Below are 15,484 nucleotides of genomic sequence, written 5' to 3'. Positions count from 1 at the left end.
AAAAATATACAGCATCTCACACAGGGGGTTATTAGCAGTAGGCCAAAACTAGTGTCCCAGACCAACCCCCTACTAGACAAACTCAAAGCGGAGTGGAGGGGCAGAACCTGGCGATGATTCCAGTCTCGACACGTCAGTAACCTGGCGATGATTCCAGTCTCGACACGTCAGTAAATTTAAACCATGTCCGCAACATTTAATATTTCCTTAAAAAGCTCTGGATCAAGCAGTTCAAGTAAGACTTACATTCAACTTTTAGAAATGAGATAGACTCAAGGGATGAGGAGAGGGAAAAAAAAAAAAAAAAAAAATACCCGCATAAAAAAAAAAAAAAAAAAAAAAAAAGGTACTACAGTAGTTTTCTAAAAGTAACCCCAAGGGTTCTTGTCCAGAATGAAGAAGAGGGGAGCTGCACTCTTTCCAGTCACAAGAACAGGTTTTTCAAAAACATTGATTGGAACCACATAAGTACCATCGACAGCTACTAGGATGGCTTCAGTTACAAAAACGAACACCAAACAGTTCTGAACTAATTCACCGCAATCTTGCCCTCCTCCATGAAGTGAGGGAACGGCGCCTTGGACACACTCTCAGAGCCGTTCTTCTCCATCTGCGCCACAGCTGCAGACAAACCAGTCTGCGAGCCGTCGATCTTCATGACTCCACCAGTGGAGCCCACCAAAGGACCCCCGGCCAGGGTGCCAGGCAAGGGGATTCCGCCATTCTGTATGACTGAGATCTCGTTGGTCTTCATCGTGAGCCCATTAGTGAATGCGGCTGCATACTGGTTCCAGACAGAGGCATCAAAGTTCATGGGTGGTGGGACCAGCTCTTTGGGAGTCTGAATCATGTCTGGCAGAATCTTTGCTTCAGAGCTCATGGCCATCAGAGCCATTGGGTTGTCCAGAGATAAGCGTTGCCCTCGTCTAGTAGAGTTATTCCACATATGGGTTCCAACATGTACCTGGAACACAAAACATTTGCATTACATACACACAACTCCAGTGAAGGATTCATAACGAATTTACATTTAACCCAACCGTACGAGCGAGGCAGGAACACCAGATTAGGTCAGAACTCACTGTGAACCAGTGCTCCAATACTAAAATTGGGCCTCCGCTCATTTACCTTCAGGTTGCCTTTGGTGGTGAAAGCCCTTCCACAGATGGTGCAGGCAAAGGGCTTCTCACCAGTATGTGTTCGTTCATGGATCTGCAGAGCACTGGCAGAGGAGAAGTTCTTCCCACAGGCATTACACAGGTGCTGCTTAGCAGAGCGGCGTGGGGCGCTGGAGGGGGGAGGCTGCACGCTGGTGCCCTGGGGCATCTGAGAGCCGTAGAGGCCATGGGCACCCATGGGAGCCTCTGGTGGGATCTGCATCTCCAGCTTCACCAGGCTGGGAGGAACCCTCATGTAAGGCAGATGGTTTGAGCCTGTGAAGAATGGAACAAAATAAAATATAACTAAACATAAAAAGTTGCATGAGTCATGTGTCATGCATGTGTCAACAAACTCACCATATTCTCCGTAAGACAAGCCAGGTTCTTCCTTAATTGCTTTAGGAGGGAAACTAGGTGAGGTCAAGTCTAAGGCTCCTCCACCATCACTGGAATCCTGCATCCCACCATCAGAGTCCAGTCTGGAAGCTGGCTCAGCTACAGCTGGTTCAGGGGACTTGCTGCTGTCCCGCTGGCTGCCGACGGGAGAGGACGAGTGGAAGGAAGCAGAGTCGGATACAGCAGGGCTGCCCCCATTCTTGTAGTCCTGCTCCCCCACAGCTGCAGTAGCCCCAGACGGGTAGTCCTTGGGCCCAACCTCAGTCTCAGACGTAGTGCTGCTCTGTCGCTGCAGGTTCAGAGCAGAGGTCAGGCTCTTCATATGGTTTTCTAGTGCTGCGATGCCAGTAAACATTGACTGAGGCCCTTGCAGGGTCAGAGTGTCATCTCGAGGAGTGGCAGTGGACGCATTAGGAACCATGGCATCCAACGAAGGGGAGTGACCAGGCTTCTCCTGCACCTCTAACTCAGAATCCTGCTCCTCGAGGCTCTCCTCAAAGCCATTAGCTACCGCATCGATCACAGGCTTTTCCTCAGTTAGGCTGGAGTCCATTGGTTCTGGGCCATCAAAGGGGGTCTCCGGAAGAGGAGTATTGGGGATCTGGCCACCCATGTGCATTCGAATATGCTGCTGAAGCACCACAGCATTTGTAAACTTCTTCTGGCAAATGGGGCAGGAGTGTTGCATCTTTAGCGGCGTGTTGGCACGGTGAACACCATAGTGGGCTTTCAGGTTGCCTTTGGTGGAGAAGGCACGGCCACAGATCTTGCACTTGTACGGGCGCTCACCAGTGTGAGTACGATAGTGCATCTTCAACGAGCTCTGGCAGCTCAGCACGCGGTGGCAGATGACACACTCATTGGGATCATTGGTCTTCTTTTCCAGCCCATCCACCATCTGCTGAAGCATGGCGGTGCCGGAGTTGTGGTCACCATTGACGTGCCGCATGCTCGCCAGCCCATCTAAAGGCTCCTGGCTTGGATCCACACCAATTTCCTGTGCAAACATGCCAGGGTTGGAGGACACGCCATCGCTTCCTGAAGAGGCAGGCCTTTGTGAGGAAGGGTCACTTAAGTCAAATGGTTTAAAGCCCTGCAGCACAGTTGGGTGAAAACCTGAAGTAGAAAGGCCCAGCACAGGCTTGCTGTCAACAAGGTTGGACTCTTCAAGGGGCACAGACATGCCATAGGGTATGCCGCTGCTGGTGGGAACGTTGTCCAGGTGCTCTGGAACGGGGTGGGGGTTCATCTTAATGTGCGGGTACTTGTCTTTGTGCCTTTGAAAGTGCACCTTGAGGTTCCCTTTAGTAGTGAAGCGGTTGCCGCAAATGTTACACTTATAGGGCCTTTCACCCGTGTGGGAACGCAAGTGAATCTGTAGCGCACTGTCGTTGCCAAACATCTTCCCACAGAACTTGCACTTGTGCTTGAACGCCTGCTCTCCAGAGCCATTCTTCAACTCGGGCGCCAAACCAGGAACTTTGCTCTTGCCTTTTTTTGCTGCATCCAGTCCAGACACCGCTAACGCGCTGAAAGGACTCTGGAAGACCAGGGCCCCGGGGGACTGGGGCAGCAGGGCAGGGAGTCGACCAGCCAAATCCGGGAGTCCCTTAACGTCAACTTTGCCAGGGACTGAAGGCATCCCAGACGACAGAGGGACAGGGACACCACTGGCCTGAGGAAGCTTCCCCGGTTTCAATGCCTCCAGAGAGAGGCTCTGGGTGCCTGTGCGTTTGCCAATAAGAGCTGCGGCAGCAGAGAGCTGCTGAGAGAGGTGAGCACCCAAAGCCTTCAGAGGGTCCAAGGTGGCACCCACAGCAGTGAGACCATGAGGAGCCATCATGGCCACCTGGATACGAATCTGTTCAGTCAATTGGATCTGTTGGAGCTGCTGCTGCTGCAGACTTACCAGCTGCTCGAGGATCATGGGAATGGCCTGCACTGCTGCCGTGGTTATCTCCTGAGATGGTGGGGACTTTTGGCTTGACACTGAAGAGTTTAATGACGAATGTTGAGTAACAGCTACCTTGGTGGCTGGCATGGTTTCTAAGGTGACATTGTTAGAGTCTTTGGAGGGAATATACCCCACATCAGAGGTGGGGGACATGTCTGACTGTGCTTGCTTTGAGAGGTCTTCACCACTGTCAGATCTGGAAAGTTCTTCATCCTCCACGTCCATCTCTTTCATCATCCCATTGGTGTGAGAGGTGGAGGACAGGCTGTGGTCGCGGCTATTCGGAAGGTCTTCAGGTGACCCCTGGGTGTATTCTAATTGGATGTCCCCACCCTCGCTGTCCTTCATGATGACCACCTGCTGGGTTTTAGTGCAATTTTTTTGATGTTCCAGAAACTCGCGCTCATCAAAGAACTCTGCACAGCACTTTTCACAGACTCTGGTCTCCTCAAGTCGACATCTCTTCATCACATTCCCTTCCTCTTCAGCTCTGCCATCCTGAAGAACCCCTGGAATGAAAAATAAATAAATACAATTATGGTTTATTCTAATACCAAGCGGTGAAAAAAATAAATTTTAAAAAACAAAATTTTATAGAACGATGAACCTAGATGCTCGTGTTTCTCAGCAAGCGTCACAAAACAGTCCTGACCAAAGGAAAAAATTAATAAAAATAAAATGATAGCTGCTGCGTGGATGTTCAGACTTCCAGCGCGGTGTTGTGTTGGGGACTGGTGCTAGATTACACTCAGCTTCGTAATTATGAAGCCTACAAAACATGTACCTGGAACCAGAGGGGCAAAATAAAATTTTTATTATCTAGAATCATCTTCCAGAGTAAAATATTCCCAGCGAGAAAAGGAGGCAGTAAAATCCGACGGCAGGCGGCGCACTAGCTCACACTCACGAACAAAGGAGCATCCTGAACTTTCGGAGTCGTTCAGCCAACAGATGGCCCGGCAGGGAAAGCGTGGAGACCCGGAGCCACGAGTTTTATTAACGGGGTGATCCTCGGCCGCACCCCGCGATTCAGCGGGTAAAAAAATAATGCTCAAATATATATATATATATATATATTTTTTTAAAAAAGCCCCAGAACACCTGCCCGCAGAGCCGCCGATACCCCGGGAGACCCGCGCAGGAACCCCGCTTCATTCAAACAGAAAAAAAGTAGAAAATAAAAAGTTGAAGCGCGACTCCGAACTCAAATCCCGCACAAAACCACACAGACCTGCCGTTCAAACGCGCACAATAAAAGAGGCGAAACAACAGCAAAACTTTACAAAAGCGCAACCAGGCGATTAAAAATAAATCAAAATACATTTTAACCAAAACCCGCAGGAATACAACTTAAAACAGTAGGAGAAACGTTTTCAAGCGTTTTCAGTGAGAAGCCGCGTCTCCAGCAGAATAAAAACGCGCTCCGCTCCAAGGGTCACGGAGCCGGCCAAAGTGCGCAGGGAGACCCCGGACTCACCGGGACCCGAAACGGGACCCGAAACCCGACTCACCTGGGACCCGAACCCCCACTCGCCGCTCTCCGGACCCGAACCCCCACTCGCCGCTCTCCGGACCCCCACTCACCGCTCTCCGGACCCGAACCCCGACTCACCGGGACCCGAACCCCCACTCACCGCTCTCCGGACCCTCAGAGTTGATGTGCTGCGGCTTCGCCTGCTTGCGCCTCGACATCCTGCCGCTACGTCGCTGCTCCGCGTTACGAGTCCCGCGGGCTGGAAATCGGCCCTCCGAGCAGAAATGCGCATGTCCCGGTAATTATTATTATCAATAATGCATTGCGATTTATCATGGCCCGCTGACGGCTGATTGGCTCCGGGCCAAGCGCTTCCACATTATTCAAATGCGGCCCATTGATGAGGAGCGCGGAGAGCGAATGGGAGGAGATGGGCAGGAGGTGGAGGAGGTGGAGAAGGTGGAGGAGGTGGGGAGATCAGCGGCGCAGATATGGAGGACAATGCCGGCCTGCCTTTTCAACTTGGAGTCCAACTGTTTCACGTTTGAAAGCATAAAACCCAAAAATACCCCCCCCCCCCAAAAAAAACAAAAATTAATCGTTCAGACACAAACACACTTCGGTTGGTTTGCTCACTACCGTTTACAGAAAAGCTGCAGACCTTCTCTACAGACGTCATCAGATGTTTCCAAACTTCTGCTCCATGAAGAGGATGAGATGTGAAGAGCTCAGAGTCTTCTGCCAGAAATGGAAGAGACAGCGGCGTACAGTCCCTGCGACAGCTGTCTGGTTGGACGTGGCTCGTCCGTGATTAGTGACTGTCCCTGCCCGAGGGTTGTCAGGCTCAGGTGGTGGGAAGTGGCTCAGGTGGGTTGGGGGTCTGGTGTCTGACCTACAGGGTGTTGTGGAGAGGAAGAGCTCAGTTGTAGGAGCCCACAGCCTGGGGACAATGGGAGCCGATCGCTGGGCTGGGCTGGCCTGACCTACGACCCCCTTAGAGTTCCCTTGACCATGAGACCCTTCTAGATTCAGATCTTGGCCAATCGCAGAGATGGGTGGTGCAGCAATAAAGTGTAACTGTAATTTTACCTCATGGACATTTTATGTGAGGAATTGTAAACTTTTCAACACTTCCATGTAGTATCTGTGAAGCCTACTGAAAGGTCAGATCCAGAACGTCCTGGTTCTTCAGCAGTGCTTGCTCTGGCTACCACAGGAAACTTTTACATTTATGGCATACAGCCAACGCCCTTGTCCAGAGTGACTTACAATCACAGTCCATCTGGAGACGTGGCTAGGGTTTGAACCTGTGACTATGTGCTCCCTTGGTTCATGGGTGAGTGTGTTTCCAGCTAGCAGATCCTCCATTACTGATGTCACCAGCTCCACCCACTTCCACTCAATTCATTGGAAATGTGATCCAGAACTGGAGGATCTGCTCCTGAGCGCCCCGTTTGTCATGATGTCACCATGGTGGAGGTCCAGGAAAGGAAGTAGCGTCAGCGCTGGCGTTGTCCAGGCCTGGTCGGAGAATTTTAATCCCCTAACACCCCCACCCGCCCCGACTCTGGGCAGAGCCTCCAGAGTGAGAAAGAATTTACTGCCTTTCTTCAAAAGGAGATAAAGCCGCTTGCAGCAGCCCCTCGCCTCCTGCTCTGCAGCCCGTCCGTGTGTAGAGTTCTCGGCCCGGCCAGATTGATGGGACAGGGGCTTCCCCGAGCGGCCATATTTCCTGCAGAGGCAGCCATTTTGTGTCTGTCGTACCTGCGCTGCATCTGAAGTCCCCGAGTCTGCGGACATCTGCTAACGGCCTCCTCCAAAGCGGCACAAAGGAGGGTCTCTATACACCTTCTAAAGACAAACGTCTGTCCAAGTCAGACAGGCGAGGTGGGGCGGGGCGGGGGACGTCTAGACGCTTTATGGCCGCCATAAGAAAGTGCGACCGAATTCCATGTTTCTGCCGCGCTGAAACTGAACAATTCTCGCCGCGCAACAGCCGTAAATCTGCGGACGCCGTTCTCACGCTTCCTCGGGAGTAAACAATGCAGCCGCGCAAGCGACGCCGTAAACCGCAGCTCACAAAGAGAGTTACTGCCGGCCCCGCCAATCACGTCCGGCGGCCAATAATCGCTCGGCCTTCGGAGAACGTCCCGGGGAGGGGACTTGTAAAGCCAACACGTGTTTCTCAGGCCACAGTAAAAGATGAAAGGCGTCGGCATGGCGACCCCCGCACAGTGTAAAGCGCGAGAGGAACTCCCCTCCGACAGAAAATATCACATTTTGCAGGCGACAGTCGAGTAAACGAGGTAGTAGCCTAGCGGGTAACACACTCGCCTATGAACCAGAACCAGGTTCAAACCCCACTTACTACCATGGTGTCCCTGAGCAAGACACTTAACCCTGAGTGTCTCCAGGGGGGGACTGTCCCTGTCACTACTGACTGTAAGTCGCTCTGGATAAGGGTGTCTGGTAAATGCTGTAAATGTAAATGTAAACGGCGTTATGCTAATAGCGGCTAATATGCTAATCATCTCTCTTGTTGGAAATTCGCTCCGTATGAAATGTCCCGCCGCTTTGATCGATGGGAATTGGGAGGAAGCAGGCGGAACCCCGGGAGCGGACCGGAAACGGCGGCCGTGCGCTGATGACTATTGATTGATTGTGAAAAGTTGACGGCGCGTTATTGCATCTGGAGTGGGGTGACCTTGCCGTCCTCTGTCCATTAAGCTCTCTCCCCCCAGAGCGCGTTTTCGTGGAATCGTGGACTTGGTGGGTCCTCCACCGCGCGGTAATGTGATACCAGAGGCACGTTTTTGGTGGGTGCTAAAAGACTTCCTCCCGCCTGGCCGGCCTGTAAATACGGGTGTTACGCGGCCGTGATTGATGTGTGTGGACACTGGACAGTGTCGGTGAGGGAAAGCAGGACTCGGGAAACGTTCGAGCGCGAGAGCTTTCATCTCCACGCCAGCGTTCTTTCGCACCTCGCCGCTGGCCTCTTTTACGGGCTCCCTGCCGCCGGTGAATTATCGGCCAATTGTTGCGCATCACCGAAAAGTGTCCGCTGGCCTGGCAGGACCACCGAGGGGCTTTTACCGCATTTTCACCCAGCCAACACACAACAATAAAACGGCCTTCCAGTGGGTGACAACAGGAAGGGGAGATAAGATGGCCGCCCGTGGTGGGGGAGGGTCGGAGGAAATCAGCAGATCAAACGCGGGGTTTCCTCCTTCCTCCACGCTCAAATGAAATCAGATGGGATGGTGAGATGAGTTTAGATCGAATAAAGGAGGAAGCTGTGATGGAGGTGGCGGGGTGGGGGTCAGGACTCCACACATGGCTGTAATTTTATGGAGGCTCCTGTTCTGAAGTAAACATGACCATACATGAGCTTTTGTTACAGCCGGAGCCCGACAAGCGTCACCTTTACCAGCGGAACAAGGGGCCAGTGTGTGGACCGACCTTCGTCTGACCACCAGTTCGTCCCCACAACTTCTACTTCATTTCATCACATCTTCTCCAGTCCTGCAGCAGATCGTATGAAAGTAACAAAGACATTCTCAGATCTTCACATGATCTTATTTGGATGAACAACATCTAGATCTGGACCTTCTCAACTCAATTCATAAGTCACCCCACTGAGGCCAGGAATCTTGAACGATGAAGCCCGGTGTAGATCAGACGGAGGTGTCAGAGTCTCACTGTTCCATCTGGGAGGAAGGAGGCTGACGTCTCTGCATCTTCTGATGGCTTTTTCCAGGTGAGAAGAACTGAATGGTTCGTCTGTCCGTCCATCCATCCGTCCGGACGCAGGAACGTTTATACCAATCAAACGCTGCCACATGTCACAGCCCGAGTCTATTGATTGATTGGGTTACATCCAAATTACAGCCAGATGGGGCAGCGAGGAGGTTAAGAGAACGTCTCTCTCTCTCTCTCTCTCTCATCAGGGACTCTTTCTGAATTTTAAAATGACAAATAAATGATTGCAAATCAAAAAACGAGGCAAACAAGAGCGTGAGAGAAGAAACGTCCCCGGAGCGGCACTCAGCTGAGAAGACAAACACAGGAAGTGTGTGTCCGACCACATAAACAGCGTGGAGACATGGACAAATATTCTCATCAGGACAATTTAAAAGCGAGCAGCAGCGGCTCCACCGAAACACGCACAAACGCCACATCTGAACGGGGACGGAGGACAGGAGAGAAGATGGAGACGCCGTCCCTCATCTCACCTGGACACCAGTCAGTTGTGGTGACACTGCCTCACCGTGACAGCGCCTGTTACTGGTGACGGGATCCATAATGACAGGTGACCACATTCCAGCATGGAGGTAGAACGTGATGATGATGGTGATGAAGATGGGTGTGAGCAGATATCTGCTCAGGCTACACCTGGGCGCGTGTGAAACTGGACTACCGTGAAAACGTGGCTCCTCTGTCCACACACACACACACACACACACACATTAAGATGCCGTCAGCTTATGGTATCGGATAAAAGTGTCTTATTGTCGTCATGGTGACCACATAACCGGAACAATGGAGTTTAGTGGCTGGAGAGGAGCAGAGGGCGGGTGGAGGAGATAAAGGAGGAGCAGCCGCCTCTTTTTATCACACATCTGCTCGGGACGCTCCGCAGATTATTTTCAAGTCCCCTGTCGGAGTGGACCGGTGACAACATCTGTTACACACACACAGGAGCTGGACAAATGGCGTGTGTTCCCGGCGATGCTGCGGCGATGCTGCGGCGATGCTGCGGCGATGCTGCGGCGATGCTGCGGCGATGCTGCGGCGATGCTGCGGCGTTACAGGTCTGTGTGTGCGCGTGTCAGGTGGCTCTTCTCTTATTCCCCGACTATTGATGTGTAAATGTGAGTGTTTATTACGCCGCGGCGCGCACACTTCCCTCGGCAACGGGACGCGGTGGACAGCAGCTGGACAGGAGGGCAGAGGGAGGCTCCGTGATGATTGGCCCGCACGACAGACGTGACCCCTGACCCCACACTGATTATTTTGTCATTCTTGACTGTACAGAACGGCGCAGTATTAAGCGTGGTAAAATTTGACCACATTTACTGTGGTTCAAACACTGAACACTAGTACATTTTCTGTATACTCCAGTATGGTAAATGAATGTCTTGAATTTATTATTAAGTGTCATGTTTGTGCGCAGAGTAAACAACAAAAGCTCAGTGCTGCTCCTCCGGGGGCCGCGATAAAAGGCTGTCTCTGGCTTTTAAATTGAGATCATTAGAAAAGGTGTGTGTGTGTGTGTGTGTGTGAGTGTGAATGGGAGAACCCCCCCCCACCACTCCATATTGATTAAACAAATTTGCCACAAATCATTTTACAAATGGCCCACGGGGGGCTATAGAGCTTGGGGGAAACGTCCCATTCACACCGACGGACCCCCCCCGCCGAGGCGCGGCTACGCTGCTGAGCACCATTCACTCCGAGACACGGACATCTGTGGAGCCGGAGAGGGACACACACACACACACACACACACACACACACACACACAGAGACTTGTACAGCATTGTGTGAAAGTTTGAATCACTAGTTAAACTAATTAAAGCTTCTCATTTTCCCCACAGTAACTGATATGTAGAGATGAACGCTGGAAAGTACTGAATGATCTCCTACAAGCAGAAGCAGATGCAGAACAACGTCGTGCTGCTGCGTAGAGAACAACAGGAGAACAGAGTCTCTTTCACTGGGTCATTGTTTCATGAAAAGAAGGAAATTTGACAAAAAAATATTTAGTTTTGTTCTGTCAGAAATATATGAATAAATGAGCTCAGAATCCCTTTCATCATCATCCTAATTAGCTTCATGAGACAATCCTTATAATGCGAGTTTCACCACAGCATGAAAGGGAGCGATGCATCCTGGGTAACACTGCAGTAACAACCTCACGGACGTTGAAAAAGGGATCAACGTGTGGTGAACTGAATGTTGGTGTCTGTGGTGACCTTCTGGTACGTTTCATGCTGGGTTGTCTTGTCAGAAGCTCGTGACCGGGAACCAGGATCTAGAGCAACTCAGAGAGAGACAGATTAAACTCGGGTGGTTATGGTAGATGTCTGTGTCCCCGGTGGACTGTCTAGGAGGCTCTAGGTGAGACGATCATCATATTGTTTGTGAGGTTTAATTGTTATGGGATAGTTGGATAAAAAGTTGTCTTTAGCCTGGATTTAAGTATTAACTCTGTTTCTGAGTTGCGAGCAGAAGCAGGACGGCTGTTCTCTGTAGCAGAAGCTGGTCCACCTGCTCAGTACCGGAGACATAAATCCTCATCCTTGTGCGGACAGAGTCGAAGGAGGAAAGATGTGGAGGCACCTTCCTGTCACCAGTTACAGGCCCAGACCTCCTTGAGTGAGACACAGGGAAGTCAGGCTTGAACCTGTCACTTTGTGGTCTTCTGGTTCATGGCCACCAGGCTACTTGCACCCTTTCCTCAGTTCTGGAGCGAAGTATGTGTGGAATGTGGTGGTCATCTTCTCCAGTGACCACTGCACCATCCAGCACGGTCCATCTGAGCAGTGGACTGAACATGAAAACTCTTCTTTATGTCTGCTTCACTGAAGTCCACTAGAACAACCTTCCAGGGCCTCCTGACCCACGCTGCCAATGACCTCTGACCTTGTTTGGGCCTCCTTTATGACTTTTTCCTTTCTTTTTTTTCAGCTCTGTGACCAGATGGTGAAACTATCAAAGGTTTTTTTTTTTTATGAGAAAGATTTGCAGCGGCAGAGCTCCTCGCACTGAGCTTCTCACAGAACCAGAGAACACAGGAACTGAGGAACCTCCTTTTAAACTGGCTCAGCACAAACGCAGAAAATGATTCTTTTGCCCTTCACTGTTATTGGGAGAAATGTCATCGGTTTAATTCATTTAAAGAAATTAATGAAGAGCCCACAAACTGAATATGGACCAGATTTACTACAGTAGCTAAAGAATCCACTGGAAAAGACACAAACAAGATGATGGGTGCTCAGATCCAAGTTAAACATCCAATCACTGTTAGTATGCAAATGAGCGACTCGTCAGATAATTAACAACCACTAAAAACTATATTTACATTATTACATTCAGAGGGGGACCAGTCCGCTGTTCTTCTCCCAGCTTCAGTCTGGAGGACCCCGAAAAGAAGCCCCGCCCCGCTTTCAACTCTGCACCCAACAGGTTTCCCCTTTCATATACTGATGTAATCACTGCCATTTTAATATAGATTAATAATGTTTTTTTAGATTACTTGGCCTTGTTAATATTGGCAATAGTGAGGAGTGTCATTGTTGTGTTTGAATATATTTGATATTAGTCATCCAATTAAAGTAAATGTCATGTTTTTAGCGAGGGTGGTAGTGGCCTAGTGGATAACACACTCGCCTATGAACCTGAAGACCCAGGTTCAAATCCCGCTTACTACCATTGTGTCCCTGAGCAAGACACTTAACCCTAAGTTGCTCCAGGGGGGGACTGTCCCTGTAACTACTGATTGTAAGTCGCTCTGGATAAGGGCGTCTGATAAATGCCGTAAATGTAAATGTAAATGTAGTGAAAGTGACGTGATTGTCATTGTGAGACACTGCAGCACAGCACACGGTGAAACGTGTCCTCTGTATTTAACCATCCCCCTTGGTGAGCAGTGGGCACCATGACAGGCGCCCGGGGGCAAGTGTGTGGGGACGGGACCATGGTGGTTCATTACCCGCTAGGCCACCACTGATAAAAAGTCTAATAAATCATAATCAGATTTTTTTTCTGTTTTTGTCACGGTCAGGGGGTTTGTGTTCTCAGTCTTCAGATGGGACACCCAAGGTCTTAGAATAGAGGCCTGACAAAGTTCAATCCAGTTACACAACAAAAAACCCACCTCACCCATTTCCTGCCTCCGTTGGCAACATGTGCCCCCTCATATGTGCCCGTCTAGAACCGTCCCTGGTAAGAGACGTCCTGTGTGTGTGTGTGTTGGTCATCTGGACCATAATTTCCTTCCTTTCTCTTCTGAAGTATTTATGACAGCAGAGCGTCTCAGTGAAATATAATAAAAAGGGGAAGAGTATTAATGTTGGTTTGCAGAAGCAGAAATGGAACTGACCTCAGTAAATCCAGGGGTGACACCTTCTCATATTAAACATGCATTTTGCATGAATGTCTGCATGTTAAAAACACACCGTTTGAGCCTGCATCGCACAATGCAACATGATTTTCGGAGGGCGGGGTAATGTGAGGCATGCACCATATGCGCAGTTGCAGGGTTGCAGGGTTGCAGGGTTGCAGGGTTGCTGTCGTTCCCAGGCGAGCGCCGCTCTGCTTTTTGATCATTTGCCGCGTGTTTATGGAACATCAGAGTTTCCCAGCAGCCCTGATGTGCCCACAGGAATCCCCATTAGAACCTGCGACCGCAGCACTCATGAAAGAACACACACGTGGAGGAGGCGCGTCCGCGGCAGCAGTGTTTGCATGCGCCCGGGCCCGGCATTCCGCAGCTCTGCCGCTGACGGAATCCCGTTCTGGGAAGGAATGCGTCACGCAGGAATAATTGGCTAAAAGAGATTCAGATGGACTGAGATTGGCCCACCACACCACCCCCATCGCAACAAAACAAAGAGAGCCGGGGGCAGGGTGTGTTTGACTTGGGAGAACTGATGTTGTGTTGAGGAGGCGGGGGGCATGAACCACACACACACACACACACACACAGTATTCCCACTTAGTGGATTAACTCTGAGCTGATACGAAAAAACCTCCAACCAGACAAGACTAAAGCCCTACAGAGACCACCAGGGTCACCAAAAATCTCAAACATCCTTATAAGACAAGGCTGCCATTTGATCCTGGTCACATGGTGCTTCTCTAGATCATGTGATGCTCCTCTATTAGTTGATCAGACCCACGTCTATAGAAATGTTGGGTTCCATGATTCCTGACCGGACCCACTGATCATTTCCAGATCTTTTTCATTCGTGATCTCACCTGAGACCCTCAGTGAAGATCAGACGTTCCGTTTCCATCTCATTAATAACGCAGGTAGACATTCGGATGAGTACAGGTGTGTGTGTGTGTGTGTGTTTTGTGAGTGGGAGACTGCAGGCAGTGCATCTGAAAGCTCCGCCTCCTCCAGAATAATGCAAAACGCCAAATCCGCTGATTAATTAGACTCATTAATTAATCCCTTGATAATGGAGGAGTGAAGATGTCCCACTGGGTGGACCTTTGGTTGGACCCCACTGAGGGGGTCATTACAACTGTTACCCCCCAGAGGAGCATCGCACGGACCAATCAGAGCGAAGCTGCTGGAACCTCGACTGAGCTTTTGTCACCATGAGGTAGAGGTGGAGGTGCAGGATGGAGCGGCCTCCACTTTTCAACGCAAACACCACAATTAACACCTTGTTAAAAAGAGCCCACATCTGGGGGGAATTACTGGTCCTCACGCTCAGATCCACTCCATTTACTTCTGCTCAACGTTCCCACATTTTATATGGGAGCCAGACAAAGTGAAGTGAGCAGCATGGGGACGCCCGTCAACTGTCCCGCGGGTCCGTGTGGTGGCGCATTAATCTGCCGAGGAATTCGGGGGTCTCGACGTGGCTCTCGCTGCCCCCCTGGACGGCCGCCGTTTATGTAAGCAGAAACAATAGTTGTGATTGAGGACATTCCAGCTGGGGTGTTGGGTTACGGCGTCCCTCTCTGTCAGATGCTTATCAGCCGGGGTCTGCGCCTTCATAAGCTAATTAGGCAGCTTGTATTGATGGGGGTCAACAGGAAATTTTAAAACGCTGGAGCATGAATGGAATAAGTGGGGCGCACGAGACTCTATGGTCATCTGTAAAATGTGTAAAGAGTCGTTTTCTCGCCTCTGTTTGCGGAACACTCGTATGCTAATGTGGGCCTGAGGGGGACAATGGGCGTCCTGACCTGAGTGTCTGGCCGGCGTAACAGATATGAGAAAAAGAAGTGAAAGAGGCCTTGTGGTCCGTCACTAAAGCACGAAAAAGCATAAAATTACATTCGAACCCAGTCCAGTCATCATTCAATAGAAAAATATTAAAACTGCTAAATAAAACTGAAATCCAATCTATTTGTGTATTTCTGGATTTTTGGTTTTACTTTGCTTAACACCTCTAATTTGACATTTTTAGTATATATTATTTATACCTGAGCATCACAGCACATGTACTATTTCTAATAATCAATTCTTCATGCATTCCACATTTCACAAAAGGCTGATTTATAAATATCAGTAACCAATCAGAGTAGGGGGCGTGTCCACACATGCTAATTAAGCAGGTATGGCGATGAATAAAAGTGTTGAGTTTACTGTGCATGAACCCCCACTGGCCCCGGTGGTGGTCATCACCCCCCGGTGTACAGTAACCCGATCCCTGCAGCCACTGCCCACCCCCTCCACTAAAGCCCCTGTGTGTTTGGTCAAGGTGGGGGTTGATCAATGTCCTATCTCCTCTACATCTGCGAGTTTCAGCCATTTTC

At 50.2% G+C, this 15,484-nt stretch overlaps 1 protein-coding gene across 1 annotated transcript; it reads right to left on the bottom strand.

Moving 5' to 3' along the window:
• Window positions 1-529: 529 nt before the first annotated feature.
• LOC114772834 (sal-like protein 4) lies at window positions 530-5,202 on the bottom strand. Its single transcript, XM_028965549.1, has 4 exons — window positions 5,145-5,202; window positions 1,518-4,019; window positions 1,129-1,433; window positions 530-964 (listed from the first exon to the last, which is right to left on the bottom strand). The coding sequence occupies exons 1-4, from the start codon at window positions 5,200-5,202 to the stop codon at window positions 530-532; spliced, it is 3,300 nt and encodes a 1,099-aa protein (XP_028821382.1).
• Between the last annotated feature and the right edge of the window lie 10,282 nt (window positions 5,203-15,484).

This window comes from Denticeps clupeoides, unplaced genomic scaffold, assembly GCF_900700375.1.
Source record: "Denticeps clupeoides unplaced genomic scaffold, fDenClu1.1, whole genome shotgun sequence".
NCBI lineage: Eukaryota > Metazoa > Chordata > Actinopteri > Clupeiformes > Denticipitidae > Denticeps > Denticeps clupeoides.
Note: the sequence above shows the minus strand (reverse complement) of the source record. Positions and strands in the feature narration are given on the sequence as shown.